The 26,994-nt window shown below is 50.7% G+C and overlaps 1 protein-coding gene across 2 annotated transcripts in view; it reads left to right on the top strand.

Moving 5' to 3' along the window:
* The first annotated feature begins 404 nt into the window (after nt 1-404).
* IGDCC3 (immunoglobulin superfamily DCC subclass member 3) overlaps nt 405-26,994 on the top strand; it is a 47,741-nt gene continuing 21,151 nt past the window's right edge. For both annotated transcript variants that reach the window (XM_066343439.1, XM_066343442.1), the window contains exons 1-2: nt 405-1,058; nt 3,442-3,747. In XM_066343439.1, coding sequence (XP_066199536.1) covers nt 947-1,058; nt 3,442-3,747 — 418 coding nt within the window. In that variant the 5' untranslated portion in view covers nt 405-946. The remainder of the gene's footprint in view (nt 1,059-3,441; nt 3,748-26,994) is intronic.

Genomic DNA, 26,994 nt, shown 5'->3' on the forward strand with positions numbered 1-26,994 from the left:
TTGATTTTTCAGGTGAGCTCAGAGAGTGTCTGCCTGGGTTGGCTGGGCTACACAGCAGGTAGAACTGGGGTCGGAACACCAGTTACTTTAGTAGTGTTCTCATTGTCCTGTTGGGTCGGCTCTCCGCATCCCAGAGGAAGCTGCCATCCCACCTCTCCTGCCTCGGGTCCACCCAAGCACCAGAACGCTTCAGTCCTCTAGGGAGACCAGTCTTGAGGCTAAATGCCCGAGCCTTTGGGTGAAAGAAGCAAAAACCCACGCAAAACCGAATCTTTAACAACTTTATGCAGTTTTGAGGGAATTATCTCAAAAATATAGACTTAGACACGGTGGAGGAGGGTGCAGATGAAAGAGATGGTTAGAGGAAATCCCGCAGCGTTGAGTGTTTCTCCGCAGCCCGGACCCACTCCACAGTCCGCCGGGTCTCCAATTCTCCAGCCCCCAGGACCCGGGCTGGCCCAAGGGGAAGGGGAGAGTAGGGGGCTGCAGCCTGGGACGACGCCCGTCGCTCCAGCCACAGTTCAAAGCGCAGGGGGCGCGTCCGCCGAGCAGCCGGGAATGTCCGGCCGCTTAAAGCGCTCGCCGGCTCTTTTGTTCCCCAGACCCGGCCTCGGGGGAGAGGGGGCTGGGGGAGGAGACCGGAGGGGAGGGAAGTGGGGCGGCAGGCGGCGGGAGGAGGGAGGAAGGCGGGGCGGTCGGTGCGAGTGCGGAGCGCGCACCCGGGGAGAGACTGACAGATCGCCGGGATAGGTGCAAGATGGCGCAAGCGGCGCTTCCCCGGTGCTCCCTGCGCTCCTAGGCAGGCATGTGGCCCCAGCCCCGCGCCGCCCGGGCTCGGCCTCGGCCGGTGCCCCGGCCCCGGCCCCGGCGCCGGCCCCACGGGACGCTGTGAGCCACGAGAGGCCCCGGAGCCGCGCGTCGCCGAGTCGAACAGACCGAGAGCCCCATGGCTGCTCCGCGCGCCGCGTCCCCGCGCCGCCCTCCCGCGCCGCGCCGGCCCTGGCTCCTGCTGCCGCTGCTGCTGCTCCTGCTGCTGCGGCTGCCCGCGCCGAGCGATGGTGAGCGAGGGCGCCCGCCACCGTGCGGCTACGGGCCGGGAAGGGCGAGAAGGGAGTAAGCGGGCGCGAGGGGCGGACCTGGGGAGAGCGGTGCGGACTTGCAGGCGGACCCCGGACAAGAGCGACTTGCGGAGAAGGGGGAACCGATCCGGACGGGGCGGAGCCCGGGAAGAGGGCACCAAGGTGGAGCTGCTGGGGGCGGCAGGAGGATGCTGAGGACGGAGACCCCGGAGAGAGCCCGGACTTCGTCCGAAGCGGCTCCAGGACTCGGAGCAAGGAGGGCGGCAAAATGGGAGCTAGGCGGGAGGACTGTCCTCGGGGACCGGGGGAACCAACCAGGGGGGACCACAGCGCTGAGTCCCGGCCGAAGGGGCGAGCTTGGGTGTGCGGAGCTCCGCGGCAGGCAGAGTAGCCCGAGGCGGCAGAGGCAGACAGCAGAGCGGGGGACGGATGCCGGGACCCAGCGGGCAGCGCCAGGCAGGAAGGACATGTCCGGGATTTGGAGGTAGAACCGAGACGCGGAGTGCGCGGGAAGGACCGAGGAAGAGAGGAGGAACATTCCCGGTGGCCGCGCGTGGGGAGGGGAAGACCCGAGAGACACCCTGCGAGTTGAGGAAGGGAAAGAGAAGACGATCCAGAGCAAGCGAGCGCGGGATGCCCACGTGCCCGCACTTCAGAGCCCCTGGCCCCGGACTACGGAGTCGGCCGGGTCTGCTGCCTAGAGCTCCGTCACACCACCCTTTTCTCTCAGCGGTTGTAATGGGTGCAAATCTATATAGTCCTTTCCCTTCCCACCACAAGTTCTCAGCTGACACTCACTGATCCGTGTTCGCTCTCCTCTCAGCTCCGAGAAGCAGGCTATCGGGTCCGCATCTCGGAGAAACTTTATCCCCTAGTTGCTATACGAGGGTTAGGTTGGGGGCTGAGGCAGCTGAAACACAGGTCACGGGAAAGATGGTTAAGGGTTTGAAGGGGTTTGATCCTTAAATGTCTTAAAATATTTTATATCCGTGAGGTTGGGGGGACCGCCCATAACCCCAGCCCTCCTCCTCCTTTCTCTTCACCCACTTCCCCATCTCCCCAAGCCGGGAAGGACGCTGGTCTGTTGAGGAGGGGCAGTCCAGGATAGCTAGTTTTCTGGAAATGTGAAGAGGGGTCTGTGGCTGCCTTTTCAGCCCAGGTGGGTTCGTAACTCCTGGAGTGAAGTTGTAATTGGTCTGGTGGGTTACTTGTTGGAGAAGTTGGCGACTTAGCTTAGCATCAGGCCTGGGATTGGAGCGCTTGTCTATCCCTTGAGGCTTTTCCTGATTTTCCCCATCACACTCTTCCTCCCCCTTCCCTTCTTCCCCTTCCTCTTCCAGTTCATCTCTCTTCTGCAAGAGCGGATCTGTAGCTGGGAGTAAAGGTTCTAGGAACCTCCTCTTCCTGAATTTTGGGAAGTCTGAGTTGATGTTTGGTATCCCTCATCTCTCCTTATAACAAAAGCACAACAACCCAAACAAACAAACAAACAAACCCCAGCGCATCCTAGGGGAGAGACAATGGAGTTGGGCCACAGGCTAGACTGTATCTGGTATTGGGCCCACACACCCTGCTCCCAGTCTGATGGTTTTGCCAACAAATAGAAGCAATGATTTATTCTATTTGTCTAAAACTTTTAACTTTTCACAGTGCCTTTGAGTTTGTTAACCATGTTCAACAACTCTATGACTCAAGCTGTGTTGTTGTGGTTTGGGATTTAAACAGATGAGGAGCCTGACCTGTGGTGGCGCAGTGGATAAAGCGTCGACCTGGAAAGCTGAGGTTGCCAGTTCAAAACCCTGGGCTTGCCTGGTCAAGGCACATATGGGAGTTGATATCCTGCTCCTCCCCCTTCCCCTCTCTACTCTCTCTAAAAAAAAAAAAAGAGAGAGAGAATAAAAATAAATAAACAGATGAGGACTGGGAAGCCAGGGCAGGTTGAATACTTTTCCTAAGCTCACACTCTGAAAGTCTGTGAAGCTTTGATGCTCAACCACGGTGACCACAGAAGTTACAGCAGCTGTGCTGGAATCAGTTCTGCTTTGGGATTCCAGATTTGCAACTAGTATTGTCAGACTCTGGACAAATTGTTTAATATCTCTGGGTTTCCATTTCCTTGTAAAAGAAGAAATAGTATAACTAATACCTATTTCTCTCAGAGGGTGTGCTGATTAAGTCAATTACTGCAGAGGTGATACTTTGTAATGCATAAAGTTCTACATATTAATAGAGATTCTTATTAACATTACAGAAAGGTGGGGATGGGATAAAGGGATCCAGAGAACTTTGAACTCCTTTGTGTGGGGTTCTTTCTGTTTGCTCATTCCACACTAACTTCTTTTCCTCTCATTTCCCCTGCTAGGTCTCGGCCACTCTGTGGAACTGGCATTTGCTGTGGAGCCAAGTGATGATGTTGCAGTCCTTGGGCAGCCTGTAGTGCTGGGCTGCAGGGTGGAGGGGACCCCTCCAGTGCGAATCACCTGGAGGAAGAATGGGGTGGAGCTGTCCGAGAGTACCCACTCCACAATGCTGGCCAATGGGTCCTTGATAATCCGTCACTTCCGGCTGGATCAAGGAGGCAGCCCTTCAGATGAGGGTGACTATGAGTGTGTGGCTCAGAACCGCTTTGGGCTGGTGGTCAGCCGGAAGGCTCGCATCCAGGCTGCAAGTAAGTGGGCACCCTTTACCTTTTATCCAGACTGAGGGTTGAAGGAATGGGGAGAAGGGGGAGCAGTTTCATTTTACACAGCCTTCTGGAGGACTAATTTCTCTGCATGGGTCAGTTGAGAGATACCTAGCAGTAATTTGTGGTGATGGGATTATATCATATACTCATTTAACTGGTTGGAATATGATTTGACAAGAATATCACAACACAGCTGTAGGGGGAGAGGGAGAAAAAGAGTGAACACTTTATCCAACTTCCGGTGTCTTAGTTTCCATATGCTGTATATTGTGAGCTTCCTGGTCTGTGGAGTATGAGTCTTGTGTTTCAAGACAAACAGGTGTCATACTTTTGCATGATTTAAGAGAGTTTTGAAGGGAAATTTTGGCTACATGGAATTTTTAATTATATGCTGACTTTCAAACCTTTTAGGTAGGCTAAAACCTCCCTATACAAGTAATGACATTCTGAAGCTTGTCAACAATTTGCTTTACAAAAAATGCAGTAGAATGATTTTAGAGTTATCACAATAATGGTATTAACATGACTCCCACTCACCTTCATGCTGATATGCTTTTTTTTTTCTTTTCTTTTTTAGTTTTATTGAGGTATAATTGACAATAAAGTTCTAAGATATTTAAAGTGTACATTGTGGTGAGTTGATATCTGATATGCTTTTTCGAACGGGAGAGAAAAAGCCAGGCAAGGTGTTTCAGCTCTAGAATTATGCTTCGTTTGAGTCGGTGGTGTGGTGATGAAAGGATGGCTGTGTTTTACGACCCCGTGTTGCAAAATTCTGTTGTTGAGTATAATCTGTGAACGCTCATGGGGGTGTGTTGCATAAACCAAAATGACCTATGTATCTTGGGGAGGTGGTAGACTATTGGGGAGGCATGGTTGAGAACCACTGCTCTTGAGAAACGACAAAAGTTTTGGCAGGTGTGTATGTTCTCCATCCCATATATCTGTCCTTCTCAGGCAGAGGGCTCCCTTAAAGAGGCTGTCTTCACTTTGGTTGACGGTAATTCTAGCTGTTATGTATTAAGCACTTGCTGCATGAGTGGCACCCAAAGTGCTTTACATGAATTCTCTCATTTAGTCATCGCAACAACCCAGGAAGATAGACAGTTATCATCCTCTGTTTCCAGATGAGAAAACTGACAAGTTCTGGTAAGCAGAGGAGCCAGGACCACGGTCCAGGCAGTCTGCACCCCACACCCTCCCACTTCACTCCTATGGCACGCTGCCGCTCTCCTGTCGGATCACTGACAAGTTTCTTCCTGGCTCTGAGGGCATTTGCACAGTTGCTCTGAACGGCTGGTGAGTGATGAATCGTTCTGAGGCAGGAGCCCTCTCATTGAGTTTAAGATGCCCCTTTGTTCTAAGAAAGGCGAACCCAGGCCCCCATATGGAGCTCTCTGGGAGGCAACTCTGGACCTGGAGACCGAATCACTTCTGGCTCAGCAAGCCCTCATCCCCTGGCCCTCCTGGCAGTGTAGGGGACGGCTGGTGCAGCCTCTGAGCAGATGGCTGGGTGTGAGGAAGAGAAGCATGGACAGAGGGTAGGGACCTGAGGAAGCTTGCAGATGGGAGAACTGAGACTTGTCAGGGAGATGACACCACACTCCCTAGCCTGTGTCAATGCCAAGGGATAGATGGCCTCTGCATCAATAGCCTAGAATTCTGGGAGATAAATCCCTAGGTGTTTCTATATAGTTAATTGTAAATGTGCTTCTCTATAAATAGTAATACTTTCAAGATGTTTGGTTTTCTTAAACTCCTAACGGTATAAAAAATTGCACTGTGGGCTCTGGCTGGGTGAAGAGGCGGTATGTGAGGCCAGCCTGGTTAAGACTTTGGGGTCTTGGGGACAGCTGGGGGTGCTGTCCCCAAACACTGGCAGTCTGAAATGGCCTCTTTCTCCCGACAGGGCTGGTGGCGCCATGGGGAACGCTTGGATAGCAAGCAACTGAGTGGCTGGATCCCCTTTTCTCACTTCGCAGGCTGATATTCCTAGAAACCCCCAAAGCTGCTTAGCTACCTAGGTTTCCTCCTTCAGTAATGACTCCCTGCCAGCGAGCCTGCAGGCACTACAGATGTTGTGTGACATGGGAGGGTGCTTTGCTGAAAAGGTGTGAAGAGCCCCCTGAAGCCCCCTGCTTCTCCTGCCTACTCCCCAGAGGGTCATGGAGAGGGGCGCTCTAAGCACCCTCACAGACATGCAATTGCCCCGGAGGGTTAACCCGGTGAAGCAGATGGGGTCCAGGTCTGCGTGGGCAGGTATGCACGGGCATCCCAGGCGGACCGCTGGGAATACTTCTCTTCCATCCCAGTGGGCTCAGATGCTGCCTTTGAAAGATGGCCCGGCCTGGGTGGACTGAACCGTGGGCTGATTCCCTGGGGGCTTCGGCCTCAAGTATCCCCTTTGAAGGTGGAGTGGGTCAGGGTCCTGTGAGTTCTCAGGCTTCTAGTATGTAAGGTTTCTTTGCCTTGCTATTCCATGTGCTTATCGTTTGGGGACTGAAAATAGAGATACTTGTTAAGGAGGAGACCCTGGACAAGTGCACCTCTCTGTAGTCCAGTTTCCTCACCTATGAAATGTATGTCCTACTTTGAGAGGTGGTTTTGGGGACTAGCACACCGCACACTTGGCCCGGTGCGTAGGAGACGCTCAATAGTGGGCTCTCATTTAAAGGCGGCTTCAGTGACAGGGCTAACAAAGCAAACTGCCCAAGTCTGCTCCCAGCTGTCAGCTGTCTCCCTCACCGGGACTCAGGTAGGGAGCACTCCAGGGAAATCTTACCAGGGAGTGGAATTATTGGAGCCTTACTGTAACTTGTTCTGTTTTAACCCCGTCCTGAGAGGGCCTGGGGATTCTGCCAAAGCTTTCAGGTATTGGCTGAAGCTCTAGGGAGGGCATGCGGGTCCACCTGACCAGGGGAACATGTGCATTGTGGTCTATGTGCCTGGATGACTCCAAAGAGGGGTGAGCTAGCTACTGGAGGGGGTGAGAGTTGGGGGGCCCACTGCCAGCTCCCCTCAGGCAGAGGCCCTCGGTTCCTGCCCTTCACTTCCTGGCCTCAGTTCTGGAGTGAAGAGCTTTGTGGTCTAGAGCAGGATTTCTCAAACTTTATTGTGCCTGTGAATTATCTGGGTGGGGATTGTGATGAAATTCAGATTTTGAATGTAGGTCAAGGTTAGGAGGGTTCTGCATGTCTAACAGGAGCCCAGGTGCTGCTGATGCTGCTGGCCCACAGGTGCTGGAGGAGAGCCTATTCCCCTGTCACAGTCACCGGTGTGAGGTCTATAGACAGCATTGTGAAGTCTGCAGTACCTGGGCTTCAGGGCCAGACCTAGGTGGTTTTGAACCCCATCTCTGCCACTCCTTGATCATGTGTCCTTAACACAAGTTACTTAACCTTCTTGACCTCTGTGCCCTCATCTGGAAAAAAAAGGGCATAATCCCATCAGTCTACCAGAGCTGTTGAGGATTAAACAAGGTGATGGACCTAAAGCACCTGGCACAGGCTTGGCATCTACGACATGCTCATTAGGCATTAGTGTTAGTGCTAAGTATTGCCCGCTAGTTTAGGATGAGGTCCAGCCTGTTTCAATGCTGGCTGGGTTCTCAAAGAGCCAGGAGGGCCACCCTCCCAGCCTGGGGCCATCCTGACTGAGCAGGCCTAACAGTGGTTATGAGGGTGGGCTATGGAGGCCACAGGACCTCAGCTAGATGGACTTGGTCAAGTCACTTAACCTCCCTGAGTCTCCGTTTTCTCATCTTTAGAATGTGGAAATAATACCTTACCAAGGAGAAATCTTGGGAGAATCACCTAGGATAATATGTGTAAAGAACTTAGCATGTACAGGGCACATAGAAAGTGTTCCTTAAAAATCAACTGTTGCCTGACCTGTGGTGGCACAGTGGATAAAGCATCGACCTGGAAATGCTGAGGTCGCCGGTTCGAAACCCTGGGCTTGCCTGGTCAAGGCACATATGGGAATTGATGCTTCCAGCTCCTCCCCCCTTCTCTCTCTCTCTGTTTCTCTCTCTCCCTCTCTCTCTCTCCTCTCTAAAAATGAATAAATAAAATTTAAAAAAAAACTTAAAAAAAAATCAACTGTTAGCTCTGGCCGGTTGTCTCAGCAGTAGAGCATCGGCCTGGCGTGTAGAAGTCCTGGGTTTGATTCCTGGCCAGGGCACACAGGAGAAGTGCCCATCTGCTTCTCCACCCTTCCCCCTCTCTTTTCTCTCTATCCCTCCCTTCCCCCACAGGCAAGGCTCCATTGGAGCAAAGTTGGCCTAGGCACTGAGGATGGCTCCATGGCCTCCACCTCAGGCACTGGAACGAGGCCCCAGATGGGCAGAGCATCGCCCCTGGTGGGCATGCTGGGTGGATCTCGGTCCTGCGTATGTGGGAGTCTGTCTGCCTCCCCACTTCTCACTTCAGAAAAATACAAAAAGAAAAAAAATCAACTGTTGTTGCCTGACTAGCCAGTGGCGCAGTGGATAGAGCATCGGACTGGGACACAGAGGACCCGTTTGAAACCCCGAGGTTGCCGGCTTGAGCGCAGGGTTGTTAGCTTGAGCATAGGATCAGAGACATGACTCCAAGGTTGTTGGTTTGAACAATGGGTCACTTGCTCTGCTGTAGTGCGTGCGCGCGCGCACACACACACACACACACACACACACACACACACACAGTCAAGGCACATATGAGAAAGCAATCAATGAACAACTAAGGAGCTGCAATGAAGAATTGATGCTTCTCGCCTAACCTGTAGTGGCGCAGTGGATAAAGCTTCGACCAGGAATGCTGAAGTCGCCGGTTCGAAACCCTAGGCTTGCCTGGTCGAGGCACATATGGGAGTTGATGCTTCCTGCTCCTCCCCTCTTCTCTCTCTCTCTCTTTCCTTCTCTCTCTCTCTCTCTCTCCATAAAAATGAATAAATAAAATCTAAAAAAAAAAGTAAAAAAAAAAAAGAATTCATGCTTCTCATCTCTCTCCCTTCCTGCCTGTCTGTCCCTCTCTCTGTCACATATGCATGCACACACACACGCACGCACGCACACACACACACACACATCAACTGTTATTCTGGGGAGGTATTAGAGATGAGAAATCTGAAGTTCTAAGCTCTGTTAGTTGTGGTGGTTCCAGGGAGGCCATATGGTGAGCCCAGACCTCTAGCAGGATGTGGTGGGGTGGGGTGAGAGGGGAGAGAGTCCATTTCTAGTCCCCTGCTGTCTTCACCTCAGTAAGTCACTATTTCTCAGGCCCTCAGTTACCCACTTTTAAAGTCCAAATCAGCCTGACCTGTGGTGGCGCAGTGGATAAACCTTCGGCCTGGAATGTTGAGGTCACCGTTTCAAATCCCTGGGCTTGCCTGGTCAAGGCACATATGGAAGTTGATGCTTCCTGCTCCTCCACCTGTTCTATCTCTTTCCTCTCTCTCTCTCTCTCTCTCACTCTCTCTCTTTCTAAAAATGAATAAATAAAATCTAAAAAAAATAATAATAAAGTCCAAATCATCCTCATCCTGTCTGAGGAGGGCTGTTTAGCCAATTGCTCAAAAATCCTCTTTCAGCAGAAATATCTGTGGGTGTAGGGATCTGTGGGCAGAGTCTGGGCTTAGGTCTGTGGAACCAGGTCTGGGAGGGGGTTGGGGAAATTAGGGGCTGGAGCTGCTGGGGAATATAGCTCGTGTGGCAGGCTTATTGGCTTTAGGGGGTCCAGAGGGCCTCTGTCCAGGGCAGTGGGTCGTGGAGGGAAGTGGCTCCTGGAGCAGGGGCTGGTAACCCTGGAAGCCTTTGTCACCTGGAGGTTGTATGCTCTGACCTGGTCTGTGGGATCCAGGCTTTTCTCTCCTCCTTGAAGAGCAGCTCAGCTGAGGTAGCCCTAAACAAGTCTCCCCCTCTGGCCGCAAACACACACATCTGTCTACCCACTAGGACAGTGATCAGGTGCTGCAGCTGAAGTGTCACTGGTGTGATGGTGAGTGGCCATGCCTAGTCCTGCTGTCATGCCGGCAGCTTACCCGTATGCATGCAGAGGTAGGTGCCAATGGGTGAGGTTCAGGCTCTTTTACCTGCCATTCAGCACTCCACAGACGACGCCTTCTGACACTGCTGCGAAACTGTAAGATGTGATGGACATGCCCTTGCCCAGACACCAGGTGTCCTGTGTGGCTCTGGGTAAGTGGTTGGACTGAGGCTCATCCCTACCCTGAGGTGTTAAGGCTTCCTTGTCACGCAGCCAGTCCTTGAAACGCACCTGCCTTCTTTGGGCCTTTTCCCAGTCTATTCTTGCCCCTGCTCCTCCTTACCTAGTCCTAAAGATCACTTAGCTTACAGTCACTTCTTCTGCCCCCTGCTAAGGCAGGCAGTATTTGTGGTCTGTGGCATTCAGGCTCAACCTTCCTCTCAATGATGGCTCTCTGCATTATTAAGTAACTGCTCTGTGGCTGGATAGTCCATCTGTCTCAACTAGATTTTAAGCTCCTACAATGCTTCTCTATCTTTTGTATTTTCTCACTTCTTTTTTTTTTGTATTTCTCACATCCCCTGCCTGTAGAGCCCGGTCAAAACTAAATGAACATGTAGCCTCTGGGTGCAAAGCTCTGGCTCTTGTTTCTCTCTCTGCTTCCCTTTTGCTTTCTCTCTCTCTCTTCCTTTCTGTCTCTCTCTGCCTCATAATTGATAGCATAGCTCAAAGGAACAGAAGCTTGTGAACAGGGAGGATCGGCAGGGGAATATAACACACTCGGGGCGCGCACAGTCACAGGGTGGCCGCTGCTGCATGTTTATCTCTGGGGGAACTGAGACTCTTCCTCACCAGATGGGGTGTGAATCAGAGGCCAAATTGCTGGTATTTCTCATGTCTGGTTCTTGGGGTCTCCTGCCTTGGACTTTATTCCCTGCTTGGATGAGGCATGCATCCCAAAGCCCATTGGCCCTGACTGTTGGGGGAGGGCCCCCTCACTTCCACCCAACAGGATTTGAGTGTGGAAGTCGAATGCTTCTGGTTCCCACACCTTGGCTCCACTGTCGCAGGCAGCCAGCTGGCCCCTTGAACACAATGTGCAAATCTTCTCTGTTCCTGTTCCCGGCATTGTCCCTGGCCAGGCGCCTTGGCTGGGAATGTGGGCCGGTGAATAGGGAGGCATTTGCAGCCTGCAAATGAAACAGCCCCCCAGCCCCCCTTAACTCCCTCTTCCCTCCCACCCCCAGGGAGAAAGGACTTTTTCACTCCTGGCCTTCTTGTATTGCCTTTCTCTCTCTTCTGTAGAGTCCTTGCAAGCGTGTGTGTGTGTGTGTGTGTGTGTGTGTGTGTGTGTGTAAGTGTAAGAGAGACTTTTCACAGCAGCTCGAAGGCTGTTCTAAACAGCCTTCAATAAAAGTAGGGTGGAACAGAAGGGCACCCAGGATGGAAAACCAAACAGCTCGCTGCTTTGTTTAAACTGGACTGAGAGATTACAAAAATGTCTGCCTTGTGTGATTCACCTCTGGCTCCCTAAGATTCTCTGACCATAGCCTTGATGCAACAGGGGAAGTAGAGACCAGGTATGTGTTTGTGTGTGTGTCACATGCATGTGAGCCTGTGTGGGCACCTGAGCATATGGGTGCATGCCTGAGCACGTGGATGTGCACAGGGCCCAGGACTGAGATCCAGCTCTCCTTGAAGGGTCTTGTGGGGGTCCCTCTCCCTTGAGCTTTGTGGCCAGCTAGAGTGGACAGAACTGGTGCCGGGCAAGAGGCAGTGGTAGATCATTTTATTAGGTCTAGCAGGGGACTGATACTTACCCAGCTGAAGTGAGAGAGGAGAAGGGAAGCCAGACCTAGGCCATTGGTGGAAGGTAGAGAGCGGGGGCTTACGTGATGGGCACATGGGCTTGGCCACCATACCTCCAGGAGTCTAGGCTTAGTCATGAGTAAGTCATAGTTTCCTTACTCATCAGGCGGGGGCCGACAGTCTGGCTGCAGTCTGAGCCTGCCCCGTGTTGCCCCATCCTCCCCGAAACCGCTCTTCGATTTCTGAGCTTGCCTCTCCCTACCCCCGACTTTGTTCACCCTGTTCCAAGTAATGCTAACCCTTTGTGACTGCCCTCAGATGTAAGGGAAGGGCATAAGAGAGACATCTCTACAGACTGGAGCAGTCCCAGTGGCTTCCTGAGGGAGTGCCTGGTCGGATGACACTGGGACCCAGTGCAGGTGAAACGAAGGCACGAGGAGGGCAAGCAGCAGGGGCTCCTGGCCAGACCACAGGCAGACGGAGGCGGCCATGCAGGCCAGCCCCCTGGTTCAGGCTGGCACAGAGAAATTCAGTGCAAAGGGTTCACATCCCAGCTTCTCCCTCCCACTCACCCTTCTCCATCTCCTCCCTGGGTCTTGGTCTCGCTGCTCTTCGACACTCCCCATACACTGCCCCTTTCTTCTGCCTTCCTGTGAGACTACGTTTGGTTTAGAGCAGGGGTCCCCAAACTTTTTACACAGGGGGCCAGTTCACTGTCCCTCAGACCGTTGGAGGGCCGGACTATAAAAAAAACTATGAACAAATCCCTATGCACACTGCACATATCTTATTTTAAAGTAAAAAAACAAAATGGGAACAAATAAAACATTTAAAATAAAGAACAAGTAAATTTAAATCAACAAACTGACCAGTATTTCAATGGGAACTATGCTCCTCTCACTGACCACCAATGAAAGAGGTGCCCCTTCCGGAAGTGCGGCGGGGGCCGGATAAATGGCCTCAGGGGGCCACATGCGGCCCGCGGGCCGTAGTTTGGGGACCCCTGGTTTAGGGTCTTGGTCTTTATTATCCCTCATCCCTAGTTTCTCCTGCCTTGTCCTATCCACCTACTGTCTTCCTCTCTCCTGCTCCTCTCTTTCTACCACCCTGTCCTTCCTCTTCCTCTTTCTCCATTTGTGGTGATTTCTGTGACCACCATCCTTTGCTGTGCTTGGAGGGAGATCCTTCTGTTTCAAGAGCAAAGTAGGTGAGCAAAGAGATAGGAAGAAGAGAGACTGAGAAGGTAAGGTTCAAAAAGGGGCCACAAAGGATAGGATCTTTGGCCTCCCCAGCAAGTCGAAGCCTTTCCAGGGACAGACCTTCACTGAGAGGAATCTGAGAACACTGGCCCCTGTGGCTGAGCCAGGACACTGACCACAGTGGGTGGTGGGGGCAGCGCTCTGGAATGCTGGTGTTGGGTTGCAGTGCAGATGTGAGCAGTGATAATGGGCAGGAACTGGACTTTCTGGTCTGGCTGCTGCCCCCAAGGCCATTGGAATGTGAGGGGGGACAAGCAAGAGGCCCCAGGGACTTGGGGTGGGCAGATGGAGAGCAGACCACCTAAATGGAGAGGAGGGGGCAGACCACCAGGAGAGAGAACCAAATCCTGGCCCTGTCACTGAGTTGCAGGCTTCAGCAAAAACATCCTAAAATTCCCAGTCCATGTTGGACCTTGGAGGTCTTCCCAGCCTCTAGGTCAGAGCCCAGGCATCCAGAGCTGTGGGAGAAACGTTAGAGCTCTTCTGGTCATTTTACAATCTCAAAAACTAAGGCCCTGAAGGGCTAACCTGCCCGAGCATGGCTGGTCCTCCAGCCTGGGCAGGCAAGTGAGCCTCTTGGGTCCCTCACGCCTCTCCCTTCCCCAGTGCCTCACTTCCTTCTGGTTGGGAAAGCGGGGTTCTTTCTCTGTCTTTCCAGGGCAGACTGACAGGCACATATCTGTTTTTCTTGAATCCTGCTGTGCTCCAAGCTGTTGTTCTGGATGTAAGTGTTAACCAGCAAACCTTAGGTGGGGGCTCCTGATAGCCATGGCATATTACAGAGGGCCTCTGATTTTCCCAAACACATTGGATGCTGAGCTAAGTCGTTTGAGGACTACTTACTTCTGTGTTGGTGCTGGTAGTGAACTAACTAGTAGTCGTAGAAGCTGCCCTAGTATTATGGAGCTGCATTGCTGTAAGACCTTTATGTATTAATTTACTTAATTCCCACAACAATTCCACTAATAGGTATTTTTAATTTCTTTTTATTTATTCATTTTTAGAGAGGAGAGAGAGAAGGAGAGAGAGAGACAGAGAGAGAGAAGGGGGGAGGAGCTGGAAGCATCAACTCCCATATGTGCCTTGACCAGGCAAGCCCAGGGTTTCGAACTGGCAACCTCAGCATTTCCAGGTCGACGCTTTATCCACTGCGCCACCACAGGTCAGGCTCCACTAATAGGTATAACTAGTCCTATTTTACAGATGAATAAACAGAAGCCCAGAATGGTTCATGGACTTGCCCAAGGGTACACAGTATGTAGGTGCTGGGATTTAAACTCAGGTTTGCCCAACCGAAATTCAATGTCCTGAGTGTCCTTAGAGGGGGCTAGAGTCCCTTGAGAACATAATCAGTATCAGTGCCTCAAAAATAGAGAGGCAGGTACATGGGCAGATGCAGGGTAGGGGGTTGGGGAGGTTGGGAGTAGAGAACAGCTTAGAACCCTGGCCAAAGTGGGAGCCACTTCTGGGTGGACCAGGCAGAGATACACTCCCACAACCGCCACCGTCCTGGAAGTTCTTGGAGAATCTAGAGGCCAGCTAAGCTGGGCTGGGATGCTCTACTCTGCGTGGAGAGCCTTGCTCTACCTGTGAGATGGGCCAGGGCTGGTCGGGGCAGAGCTAGCTGGCAGGAAAGAAAATTGGGAGGGTGCTGGGGCTGCTGGAAGTGGAGGTGGGAGTCGCTTCTTCCTGAGGGAAGACAAGTTACCCTCCCCCTGGGGTCCTCTCAGCTCTCTTTCCCTTTCTTGTTTCTCTGCATAATAAAGCTGATTGCTCCACATCTGTCATAATTATTCTTTGTTTGATAATTCAGAACAAATCACAGGAGAGGAACTGGTGTGGTGAAGGATCCTTCTCCCCAGGGGTCCTGTTGAGAGGAGGGGTAGTAGGGAAAAGCTATAATCAGGCTGGAGGAGCCAGGCTACTGGTTGTCCTTGTGCTGTCCCCTTGCCTGGGCAAGGTGGCCTAGGGCCTCCTGGAGTTACATGCCCCCACCTCTCACTCCAGGCCATGGACCCTACCTGCTGTGGTGGCTGGGAGATTCTGCCCCATCACAACCCGAGGGACCCCGGCCCTCTTAGCCACACTGAACAATGGGATGGACAAAGGCTGCACAGTAACCTGAGCAGCACAGCAGAGAGGGGCAGCCCCAAGCATGGCTCAGGGATCCTTGTTAGCAAGAGGAGTGGGGCAGTTGTGGGTCCCTGGAACAGGGCAGGCATTGGGTCTACTTTTAAAATATAAAGAGAACCAGGAAAGGGGCTAATACTTCCAGGGGGCATCAAACCCGACCGTTCTGGGAGCCTGCAGCAGCCCTGGGTACTCAGTGCTTTTGCACTCACTTCTCCACATCTGACTTCTGGTGAAGGTCCTGGTTCCATCCCCCATATGAAGGCCTTTGGTTTAGGGGGCTAATAATTCCTGGGGCATGAGCCCCAGGCTGTGGTCTGGCCTGCCATGGGCACTCCTCCATGTACCCTTCCCAGACTAACCTCTTACACCTGTGTCTGCAAAGACTCTGCACTTTTGTGAGGAGAAATCAAGGACAACCTAGATTTCATCCCCAGACTCTACCTGTAGTGAAACCTAGGTGCTCTTGCCTGGGACCATGGGGGACTACAGACACCCTTAAGGAGCTGGAGTGATGCAAAATGCACATGGACTTGCAGAGGACTGGGTCAGAGTTCAAGCTTTCTCCCTTGTGTAAAGTGTTAGGCCTCAGTTTGTCTTTGTGGGAAATGGGTGAGTGTACCCGTCTTCTAAAGGGAAAAGGATGATTAGGGTCCTGTCACCCATCCACAATTGGAGGCACCATAGTTTATGTTCAACAGGGCAGAGAAGCTGAGTAGAGGGCCCAGTCTTGGAGAAAGGACCCCAGGGGGTGCCAGGCTTGGAGGGATCACCTCCTCTGTCCCACCATTATTATTATTATTATTATTTTTTTTTCTGAAGCTAGAAACGGGGAGAGACAGCCAGACAGACTCCCGCATGCGCCCGACCGGGATCCACCCGGCACGCCCACCAGGGGCAACGCTCTGCCCACCAGGGGGTGATGCTCTGCCCCTCTGGGAGGTCGCTCTGCCAGGACCAGAGCCTTTCTAGCGCCTGGGGCAGACGCCAAGGAGCCATCCCCAGTGCCCGGGCCATCCCTGCTCCAATGGAGCCTTGGCTGCGGGAGGGGAAGAGAGAGACAGAGAGGAAGGAGGGGGTGGGGGTGGAGAAGCAAATGGGCGCCTCTCCTATGCGCCCTGGCCAGGAATCGAACCCCGGTCCCCCGCACGCCAGGCCGACGCTCCACCGCTGAACCAACTGGCCAGGGCCTGTCCCACCATTATTGATTGAAGGTCATGGGAGGAGCTTGGACTTGACTCAGACACCATCATGTTCACTTCTGTGCCCTCCCTGGCTCCCACTTAAGCAAGAAGCTACTTTTAAAATATAAATAATCAACTCATCTTTTTGTGACTATGGACCTATCAGTATGGAGAGAATCGGGGTAAAAAGATCCTAAAGTCCCTACCCACTTCCGAAATTCTGGAACACTTTTTATTTTGAACACATTTCCTCCTCTCTGTCTCTCTCCAGGCTCGCTCCAGCTCTCTCCTCCATCTCCCTCCAATTCCTCCTATCTCGAACTCTCCTGGAGCTCAGAGCTGGGCTCCCTCCTTTTATAAATGTCAGAATCAAAGTTTTGCAGAAAAAGCTCTCTTGTCAGTCTCACCCCCTTTCGCTGCCCCAACTTGGTGGCCTCCCTCCTCGCTCCCGCCAGCGCACGTGTCCAGAGTGGCCCGCGGGTCCTTGGGGCTTGCATGGCCGTGGCTCCGGAAGAATTTTGCGGTGCGCTCGCCAGTCCCGTGTGTGCTCCCGGAGCGGGGTCTCCTGCGAAGCAGGTCCCCGCACAGGAACTTGCTCTCAGCTCGGGGGTGTGTGTGTGTGGGGCGGGGGGGATGTGAGCGCGGCGGGAACAGAGTGGTCCGAGGGAGCGGGGCTCCGAAAACGACCCCTGTCCTACTCGGCGGAAAGGAGGAGGCACCCCTCACCCAGCACAAAGCAGCTGCTTCTTGCCCAGAGCTCCGCGGGCAGACGCAGCGTTCAGTTAACCCCACGCCGCGCAAGTAAACACGCTCTGGTGTGTCTGTGGATGCGAGGTCTTGTGTGCGTGTGGAAGTGTGTGTGAGTATGTGTTGCCTGTGAATGTGTGTGTGTCCTCGCTTCCCGGAGCCCTCTGCTCAGTACTTGGCACCTCTGGGTCACTACTTTCTGGGCCTGCCTTGGCAGAGGCGAATTAAGGTCGGTTGAGGCCCCGGGGGCAGAAGAAAATATTGGTCCCCTTAAAAAAGAGAGAGAGACAGGGAAAATAAAAATACATGTTAACCATATTTTTAAATAAATAAAAAATATTATGTACTATTGATGTTAAAATTGCATATATGAAACCAAACTTGGTGTCATTAGAAAAAAGTGTAAAGTTTCGGTTTTGCGGGGCCCTTCAGAAGTCGAGGCCCTTAAATCTGCCTCTGTGCCTTGGCCAAGGTGGGAAGAGACTTTTTCACTCCCTAAGCCAGGAACTCACCACCAACAAATGGAAGCCTGGAGCTGGTCTTAGTGAAATGAAGCAGGAGAGTCGAGGTCTCTGGTTTCTAACCCCCTTTCTCCTAATTGGCTTGGTGTAAACCAGGGATTTCTGACAAGGAGCTAGAGCTAGACAAAAGTTTGTGAGGAGACCTTGCAATAGACTAGCTCAAGGAAGAAGAGGAAGCTAGTCCCAGAGCCTTCATAGAATAGAAGACTTAAACACAGGGATGGGTGCTTGGGGCTCTAACAGTGCTTGGGAGTACTCTCACCCCAGGGCAGATGGGATTGGGGAGGGGGTAAAGCTTTCCAGGTTTTGCTGACCCTCCTCTCCCCTCGCCCCAAGCCTTCCTGCCCATGTTTCTCATATCACTGCTGGGGAAGCTGAGGCCCAGAGAGAGAGAGGGCCCTGCCCAAGTGCGGGTAGACAGAGCCGGGACAGAAAGGTCAGATGCTCTTTCCAACATGCTGATTGGCCAAGTGGGATTTGGGCTCTAACTTCAGAGCCTGGGTCTTGGAGAATTGAAACCCAGTATTTGGCTTGTGATAAACAATTCTTGGATCTTTTTCTGCTGTCTTCACCCACTTTGAGGTTATTTTTGTTTTGCCTCTTACATCCTGGCTTATATGGAATGTCACCCTTTTTCTGCAGTAATTTCCTTCACCCTAATTTTTGGAGGTCTCTTAAAATTGTATCCCAAATCTCTAGTACCTTAAAGAAGCCCTGTCTAATTAATTTATCCTGCTTGAAGATTGGATTAGAATATTCTTCCTTCTATTATATCTGATTATCAGTAATGATATTACAAAGAATGAGTCTCAAGATTGAGCCTGTTTGGTTCCTGCCCTCCTGTGTTTCTGACTTTGCTTCTCAAATCATTCGTTTTCTCATCAAACTATGACAAAATCAAGATAATTACAAGCAAGCTGCTAACAGTGATATTGATAGGATCAAGGCTTTCCTGAAATAAAGTGATATAGTTTTTATTATATCAATTAAAAAGGATGCATTGCGCTGTTTGCCCAGTTTTGCTTTTGGGGGGTGGGGGAAATCAGAAGACTTGGTCTGTTCTGAGACAGTGAGTATACAGCTTGTCCCTCCCACTGGTGTGCAAACTCCTTTCAAAGGTTTTCAAATCCTTCAGGGAGGGGCTAGCTCCTCTGCATCTGAGTGCTGAGAATAGGGCTTGGCCTGGAATTGGTGCCTGGAGAGGTTGAGAGAATGAGGAGCCATGGAGGTATGCAGCAATGATAGCACAGGAACTCTTTCTGCTGTGGGTCCCTCACCTTGGGGGGGGGGGGGGGCTGTTAAAGTTGAGTCAGATGTTACTCCCCAAGGGCCTACTGGTAGTTTTACCTAAGCCATTCTCCCAGGATCCTGAGTCCTATCAGGAGCTGAGAGCTGCCATATCTGCATCTGTGCCCTAAATCTCCTCTTCTGGTCTTTTCTTTCTTTCTTTCTTTCTTTCTTTCTTTCTTTCTTTCTTTCTTTCTTTCTTTCTTTCTTTCTTTCTTTCTTTCTTTCTTTCTTTCTTTCTTTCTTTCTCTTTCTTTCTTTCTTTCTTTCTCTCTCTCTCTTTCTTTCTCTCTCTCTTTCTTTCTCTTTCTCTCTCTCTTTCTTTCTTTCTCTCTTTCTTTCTTTCTTTCCTTTCTCTCTCTCTCTCTTTCTCTCTTTCTCTTTCTTTCTTTTCTTTTCTTTCTTCCTCTTTCTTTCTCTTTTTTCTTTTCTTTCTTCCTCTCTCTCTCTCTCTCTCTCTCTCTCTTTCTTTCTTTTTAATTTTTTATTCAGTGAGAGGAGAGGAGGCAGAGACAGACTCCACATACACCCCTACCCAGCAAGCCCAGCTCTGCCCATCTAGGGTGGTGCTTCATTGCTCAGCAACCAAGCTCTTAGCACCTGAGGCAGAGACTATGGAGCCATCCTCAGTGCCCGGGGCCAGCTTGCTCCAGTTGAGCCATGGCTGCAGGAGGGGAAGAGAGAGACAGAGAGAGAAGCAAGAGGGGGAGGAGTGGAGAAGCAGATGGGCGCTTCTCCTGTGTGCCCTGACCAGGAATCAAACCCAAGATATCCACATGCTGGTCCAACGCTTTACCACTTAGCCAAACAGCCATGCCTTAAAAGGCACCCCTATCTCTCTATTTTGTTCCCTTGAAACACCTTTCTTTCAAGGTCCACTGCTGGCCACCTGGGAGAGGAGAGGGATTAGACTGAGCTGCAGGTGCCATGACAATACTGAGTGGGGAGGACTTGGCTTGGTGAGTTCAGACCTCAGACTTGGCACCCTGGGAGAGTTGGCTGCTGATACTCAGTCACCACATGGTGGGACATCTTCCCAGGCAACCTGGAGAAAGTTCCAGGATGCCAGGCCACTGGCCTCATCCCACAAAGAGCTAACAGGCCAAGTTTCATGCTAAGAAGCATCCCTCTGCCCTCCAGCTTCTTGTGCATCCTCTTTGGAAGAACTAGCCCTGTGTGTACATGCCTACCTTCTTGTTATCTTGAAAAGTCATAGCTGTGATAATGAAGCATTTTGTGAGTGCAGGTTGCTGTGGAAATGGATAAGGGAGAAAAACACACTCTCATTATTATACTTATTACCTTCCTATCAATACACACCCATGGAGCATCATTTTAAAAGTTTCTTATGGTCTTGGGTTTGGAGAAAGAAGAGATGTGAAGGGAAATAGGTTTCATTTGAAAGCACTTTTTTCAGTTAAAAGTATTGAGTCTCTAATTTGGGCCTGGAGGCAACTCTTGCTTTTTGAATAGTGGATCATTTTCCAAAGTATAATTTATCTGGGGACGAGACATTCAGGCACTCTTGCTGAAATCCAGGCAAACCATAAAGACACATATGTTAATAGATCCTAACAATTATGTTTGTAGTTCCTGGGTTTTTTTGTGTGTTTTTTTTTTTAATTTTTTTAAGACTTTATTCATTTTAGAGAGGAGAGAAGGAGGAGAGAGAAAAAGAGAGAAGAGGGGAGGAGCAGGAAGCATCAACTCCCATATGTGCCTTGACCAGGTAATCCCAGGGTTTTGAACCGGCGACCTCAGCATTCCAGGTTGACGCTTTATCCACTGCGCCACCACAGTTCAGGCTGTAGTTCCTGTTTGAATGGTCATTTTAGTCTTGTAAAATGAAGCTAGTGGTCTGTATAGTATTAAAATGACCCTTGATCTGCTAAATTGCTGTTATTTCCTTGGATAAATCCTTTTTCCTCTAGAACAGGGGACTTTACTCATTATCCCTTAGAGTTCTTGGGTCAGTCAAGGGGGCTCAGGGGCTGGAGATTTGGCGGGGAAGGGAGGCTATACTGGTGGGGCGCCAAGCCTCCCACATCTACCCCATCCACAGCAGCTCTGCTTTATCTTTCTGTTTTGTTTTGGAGTTCTGTAAACCAACTAACTAAGCAGATCAACTACTAGGCCAACTGGACTAAGCAGATGAGTACTTCAGCAGCGGCAGTGGCAGGTGCCATGCATGATGTCAAGCAGGCTTAGGGTTCCAGGGCTCTCGGCAAAAGAAATATGAATCTAAGATGAAGATTTAGGGGAATTACAAAGAAAAATATTTTGAATCACATCAAAAGTTATGACGAGGGTTGATTCAGGATTGGTTAGAAAAACAATGAGCTATAGTTATATAATTTTATCTCCTTTAAAATCATGTTTTTCATGCATCGCTGTTACAACTAGTGCTTGGTAATGTTAAATATGGTTGATCAGTCAAAGCAGGGAACAATTTTGGCTGCTGGTCACTCAGTCTCAACATTGTTGACTGTTCTTTCATTTTATTCTCTTTATTTTTGGATTTTATTTATTCATTTTAGAGAGGAGGAAAGGAGGGAGGGAGGGAGAGAGAGAGAGAGAGAAAGAGAGAGAGAGAGGAGTGGGGGAGGAGCAGTAAGCATCAACTCCCATATGTGCCTTGACCACGCAAGCCTAGGGTTTCAAACCGGCGACCTTAGTGTTCCAGGTCGGCACTTTAACCACTGTGCCACTGTAGGTTGGACTAATTTTATTCTCAAATAAATGCATGGATGGCTGGGTAGATGGATTGTCCTGTTTATGTGCTTGGCTATAGGTGGCCCGCAAAGGTTTATAATCTAGCTGTGGTGACATGGATGTTAGAAAAGGTTGTAGTCTCAGAAAGAGCTCTGTAATTTGCATCAAATGTGTAGTGTATTGGGGTGGTGAACACACAATACAGTATACAGATGATATGTTGTAGAATTGTGCACCTGAAACCTGTATATTTTTGTTAACCATTTTGAATTTTATTGAATAAAGTCAATAAAAAGGAAAAAAGGCCCTGGCCCATTAGCTCAGTCGGTCAAGAGCATCGTCCAGAAACAACAAGGTTGCGGGTTCAATCCCCAGTCAGAGCACACATGGGAAGCAACCAAAAAAATGCATGACTGAGTGAAACAACAAATGCCTCCCTTCCCCCTCCCCACTCTTTCCTTTCTTCTCTCTGTCTCTCTAAAAATCAATAAAATTAAGCCCTGGCTAGATAGCTCAGTTGCTTGGAGCATCGTCCCAGAAGGCGGAGTCTGCTGGGTTCAATTCCCCGGTCAGGGCACATACAGGATCAGCCTGATGTTCCTGTCTCTCTCTCTCTATCCTTTCCTCTCTCTCAAAAGAAAGGAAGGAAGGAAGGAAGGAAAAAAGGAGGAAGGGAGGGAGGGAGGGAGGAAGGAAAAAGAAAGAAGAGAAAAAAATGAATGGTGTAACTAAGGACTACTGGTTCAGCCCAACCACCTGCTGTTGATCTGAGCAACATACTAGACCTTTTTATCATTTGAGGAGCTCAGTAGAACATTGGATTACATTCTTCCTGTAAGCAGAACTAGTCTAAGGGCCCATCAGAAAGGATTTGAAAGTATGTGCTTCCAGGAAACATATACATGGAATTGAGGGGTAATAAAGCAGGTCAGTTCTCAAATCCACAAATCTTCAAGAGCATTGGTCCTGTACCTACCCACCTCCGAGCTAAGTACTCTGAGAAACAGAAAAATAAGACACTTCTGATCTTGAAGGATGTAATCTCCTTCCCTCCTCCCCAAAGAAAAAAACCTTATTTGGTGGTGATGCTGAAGAGAAGGCAGTCTCAGCACCGAGAATCAGCTTGTCCATCTGCATTGTGGTTTCCCTTAGGTCTGATCTCTAAGCTGAGCTACTTCATATCCTTATACGTGAAAAAAACAACAACGGTGAAACGCCTCAGGCTAGTTTTCTTTCTGATAATGAGTCTGTTTTCACAGACATGTGGTTGGAATTCCAGTCTTACATATCAGCCCACCACTCTCTTTGGGCCCTTCCTTGGATCAAAACTGGCCTCAGGGCTTTGGGCATTACATACCAAGACCTGGTTTTGCAGCCCTTCTATGCCTTGGATCCCCCTTTCCAGCCATTGCCCTTTTTCTTCTTGAGTACTCCAGTCCCCTTCCTTAGTCCAGGCTCCCCACAATTCCCCATCTTCCTTCCCCTTCTTCTCAGGGTCTTCCTCTCCTGCCTTCTCCATTCAAATCTCTCCATGCCATTCTCTGAACTTCTCCAGCCCTTTCAGTTGGGTGCATATGGTTGGTTGGGCACTGAGGTATATAAATTCCCAACTCCACCAATTGTTTCATGTGTTCAGAACAAAATCTAATTAGTCAGTTGAATACAAGGCCATGCCTGTTTTTCTGAGTCAAGGACAGAACAGGGTGACCACCGTAGGTGCCCCTAAGACTCTGCTGGTGGAGAAAGCTTGGTAAGGAGCCCAGGGGTGGGTGAGAGAGGGGCTCCCGAGCAGTTGTGTGCCCGCCTGCCCGTCTTCCACGGAAAGAAACAGGAACTATTTCCTCAGTTTCCCCGAGGCCACAGCCGAGTCGGACAGGTCCGGCCCAGCTGGGGAATTTGCACCGCTGAGGGGAGGGGATGGCGGGAAATGGTGCCTCGCTCGCCCCAGCGACATCAAACCCTCGTTTGGCGTGTGAGGACAATGGCTGTCTTATTTTCTCCATTCGCCGCGTACAATGCCGGATTCTCTCATTCACCCGCGGCGGTGCGAGCGAGGTAATTAGCCAGCGCCATTCAGCGCGGACACTATTGCTATGCGGGGGGGCGAGGACGCCCGCGTCGGCGGGGATTAGCCGCGGGCCGGGGTGTGCAGCTGCGGCCACTTCAAAGGGGCCCTGCGGGCTGTGGGAACCGGCGCTGCCGCCCCCCGGGAGCCGCGCCGCCGGCTCGGTCCGGGGCCGCTGCGGCTGGGACCCGCCGGTCCTCCTCGGCCCGGCCGCCGCCGCCGCGCTCTCCGCTCTCCCTGGGCTGCTCGGCCCCGAGCTCCCGCGGCCACTGTCGCCCCCCATCACACTCCCACTTTCATCAGAACCTCAAGTGCTTTTTTCTTTTGAGTCTCGAAAGTCAAAGGGCAAGGAGGGGAAGGAGGGGGAGGAGCCAGGGGGGTGGGAGCTTGACACAAAGCGCTGACCCCGGAGGAGTGGAGCAGATGGTCCCACTTACTCCTGCCGCTGAGCCGAGCCGGCGGCTCTCAGGGCCTGAGGCTGGGGGCCCTGACCCCACCCGCCATCCGAATGCCTGAACTGGGGCCCCGCGGGGGCTGAGCTCCCACATGCTCCTCCACCCTCCCCACTGCCCACTCTACGCTTCCTGGCTTTGGAGTCAGACTTCTTGGACCAGCCGGCCTCCGGCAAGGCTTGAGGGGGCTGGGCCAGGAATCTGCTGGAGCCTCAGGAGGGATGAAGAAACGCAAGAACCTGTCAGACTCGGGGTTCCTAATCTTGGCTAGGAATATGGGACAGCCCCTGATCTTCAGTAGAAATGTAGATTCCTGAACCCCACACACCCCAAAGCAGGGGATCTGGCTCTCTGGCAGTGGAGTCCAGAAATGTGCACTGCTTCCCAGTCCCCTAGGACCTAGGTTATTCTGATGTACAGCCAGGTTTGCTGATTGGGGAGCCTAGTTCAAGTCCTTTATTTTTATTGAAGAAGTTGAAACCCAGTTAGAGGAAGTAACTTACCCAAGAGTAGGCATTGAATTGTGGCAGGGTAGGGTGGGAGAGAAGGTGATGGGGAATGATCCACCCCCCTCCCCACCAAGACTATAGGACCTTAAGGTCAGCACTCAGGAAACCGTTTATGAGGACTTATAATTTACCTTATTATTTATTTGTTCTAGGTGCTGGAGGGTAGAAAGGTAAATTAGACGTCTCTGCCCTTACAAGACTCATAGGCTAGCAGGGGCATTGATCTATGAACAGCTGAGTCTAATACAGTCTGGTAAGAACTAGGAGAGAAGCACAAGACAACACATTCAAGGCAGGAATTAATTCTGCCTCCTTTGGGGGATGTGGAGGATGAAGGTGCTCATAAAGAAAGAAGCAAAAGAGCTCCAGGCAGAGGGGACAGCAGAAAAAATATAAGCATGAACTTTCATGATATATCTAGGGAAGGCAAACTTGTCTCACATGGTCAGAGTACAGAACACATGAAGACAGAATTAACTGGCATTTGGGTCTGGAAAGATGAAACAAAACCTAATAATGAAGACCTTGAATGGCATCCCAACAAGAGTACCTTGATTCGAGACAATGGAGAGCCACCAAAGGCATTTAGTGATCATATTGGATAGTCAGGAAGATAATTACGGTTTCAGAGTGAGGAAGAAGGATGGAAAGAGGGCTAGAAGTAGGAAGGCTGAAAGGGGGAAGCTGTTACATAAACATTTAAGAATGATAAGAGCCTAAGCCCAGGCAATGGGATGGAAAAGGGAGGGTTGACTGGGATTTGGTGACCAATTGGCTGTTGTGGCAGAGAGGGAGAGGATGGGGCACTGACCCCTTGATACTCCATGATCCTCCCATGGAATGTTGGGGTAGAGGGCCTGCATGCCTTAATCTGTTGTGGATTGGTGTGGAGCCACCTGAGATTCTGTGGAGCCGTGAAGCATAAGTACAGCATCAGATCAAAGTTCAAGAATAGGAGAGGATCGTTTCATGGATGGAGAGGGACCATGTTACCCAGTGTTATCTTAGAATCTTAATGTTGGTGTGGACCTTAGAGATTATTTTGCCTATTCTGCCCCACTCCCATTTTACAGATGAGAAAAACTAAGATTGGAATTGAAAGTTCACATAGGAATCTGTGACAGAGCCAGGCATGATTCCAGGTCCCCTCTCCTCTACCTAACTCCTACTCTATTAGCCCCTACAAATCCTAATATATGGCTCTGGAAATTTGGGGGAAGTATCTGTTTTTGTTGAGTAGACCTCATGGTCATGTGAAAGCAATTTACTTAATAGCTCCAGCCTGGGCCCCCTAACCAGACGCCCTTCCGGGAGGTGAGGGAGATCCGGTGTCCTGACCAGAACAACAGAAGTTAAGGATGTTGTGGGCCCGGGCAGGTTTACATAAGGAAGATTGGTGACCCTGACATAGGAGGAGACACGCAGTCTGTGGAGAGCAGCTCTGCAGGGCCTGGACATTTTCAAGTCTAAGGCAGAGAATGATTCCCAAGTCAACTCCCAGCCTCTGACCCTATACCCTTGGCTGGTGCTTGGAAGCAGATGTGCCTCAAAGGCTGCAGCTGGATGAGACTTTATAACTTGTCCAACTCAACTTCCCCATTTCACAGAGAAGGAAACAGAGGGGCTTTGGCTTTAGCAATATCACACATCCAGATTTGCAATAACATGAATGACATTGAGCATATTATGCTAAATGAAATAAGTCAGAGAAAGGCAAATTTTGTTCACTTATTATATGTGTAATCTAAAAAACAAAAACAAGCTTATAGAGTCCTGGGGATGTAATGTACAGCATGGCAACTATAGTTAATAATACTGTAATACATTTTTGAAAGTTGCTAAGAGAATAGTTCTTAAAAGTTCTCATTACTAATTCAGTAACTATGTATAGGGTAATGGATGTTTAGACATTATGGTGATTATTTCACGATATATACCTAAAACTAATATAGTATATATCAATTATACCTCAATTTAAAAAATAAAAATAAACACTCAAAAATCACACATCCAGTTATCAAAAGGATTAAATGAGTCTCACTGTTAGTTTTCCCTTTAGCACTTCCACTGCCTGCTCCCCCCCCCCCATCTCACTCCAAGGAAGCCACCAGCATTTCACAGTGCTTTACCCTCCCCCACCAAAACTAGAAAAACAAACTGCTCCTTTCTCTCTCTCTCTCTCTCTCTCTTTGGTGATAGAAACAGAGACGGAGAGGGACAGACAGACAGGAAGGGAGGGAGATGAGAAGCATCAGTTCTTCATTGTGGCACCTTAGTTATTCATTGATTGCTTTCTCATATGTGCCTTGACGGGGGGGGGGGGGGGGGGGGGGGGGGCTACAGCAGAGAGATTGACCCTTTGTTCAAGCCAGTAACCGCTAGCTCAAGCTGGATGAGCCTGTGCTCAAGCCAGCAACCTTGGTTCTTCCAACCTGGGTCCTCTGCATCCCAAGTCCAGTGCTCCATACACTGCGCCACCGCCTGGCCAGGCTGCTCCTCTCTTTTATAAGGTCCCAACAGGCCACAGGTAGCCCTGCAGCTTGGACTTCCTGTATTGCCAAGTTGGAAGTCCTCAGGGAAGAGCTACC

This window comes from Saccopteryx leptura, chromosome 6, assembly GCF_036850995.1.
Source record: "Saccopteryx leptura isolate mSacLep1 chromosome 6, mSacLep1_pri_phased_curated, whole genome shotgun sequence".
Classification (NCBI taxonomy): Eukaryota; Metazoa; Chordata; class Mammalia; order Chiroptera; family Emballonuridae; genus Saccopteryx; species Saccopteryx leptura.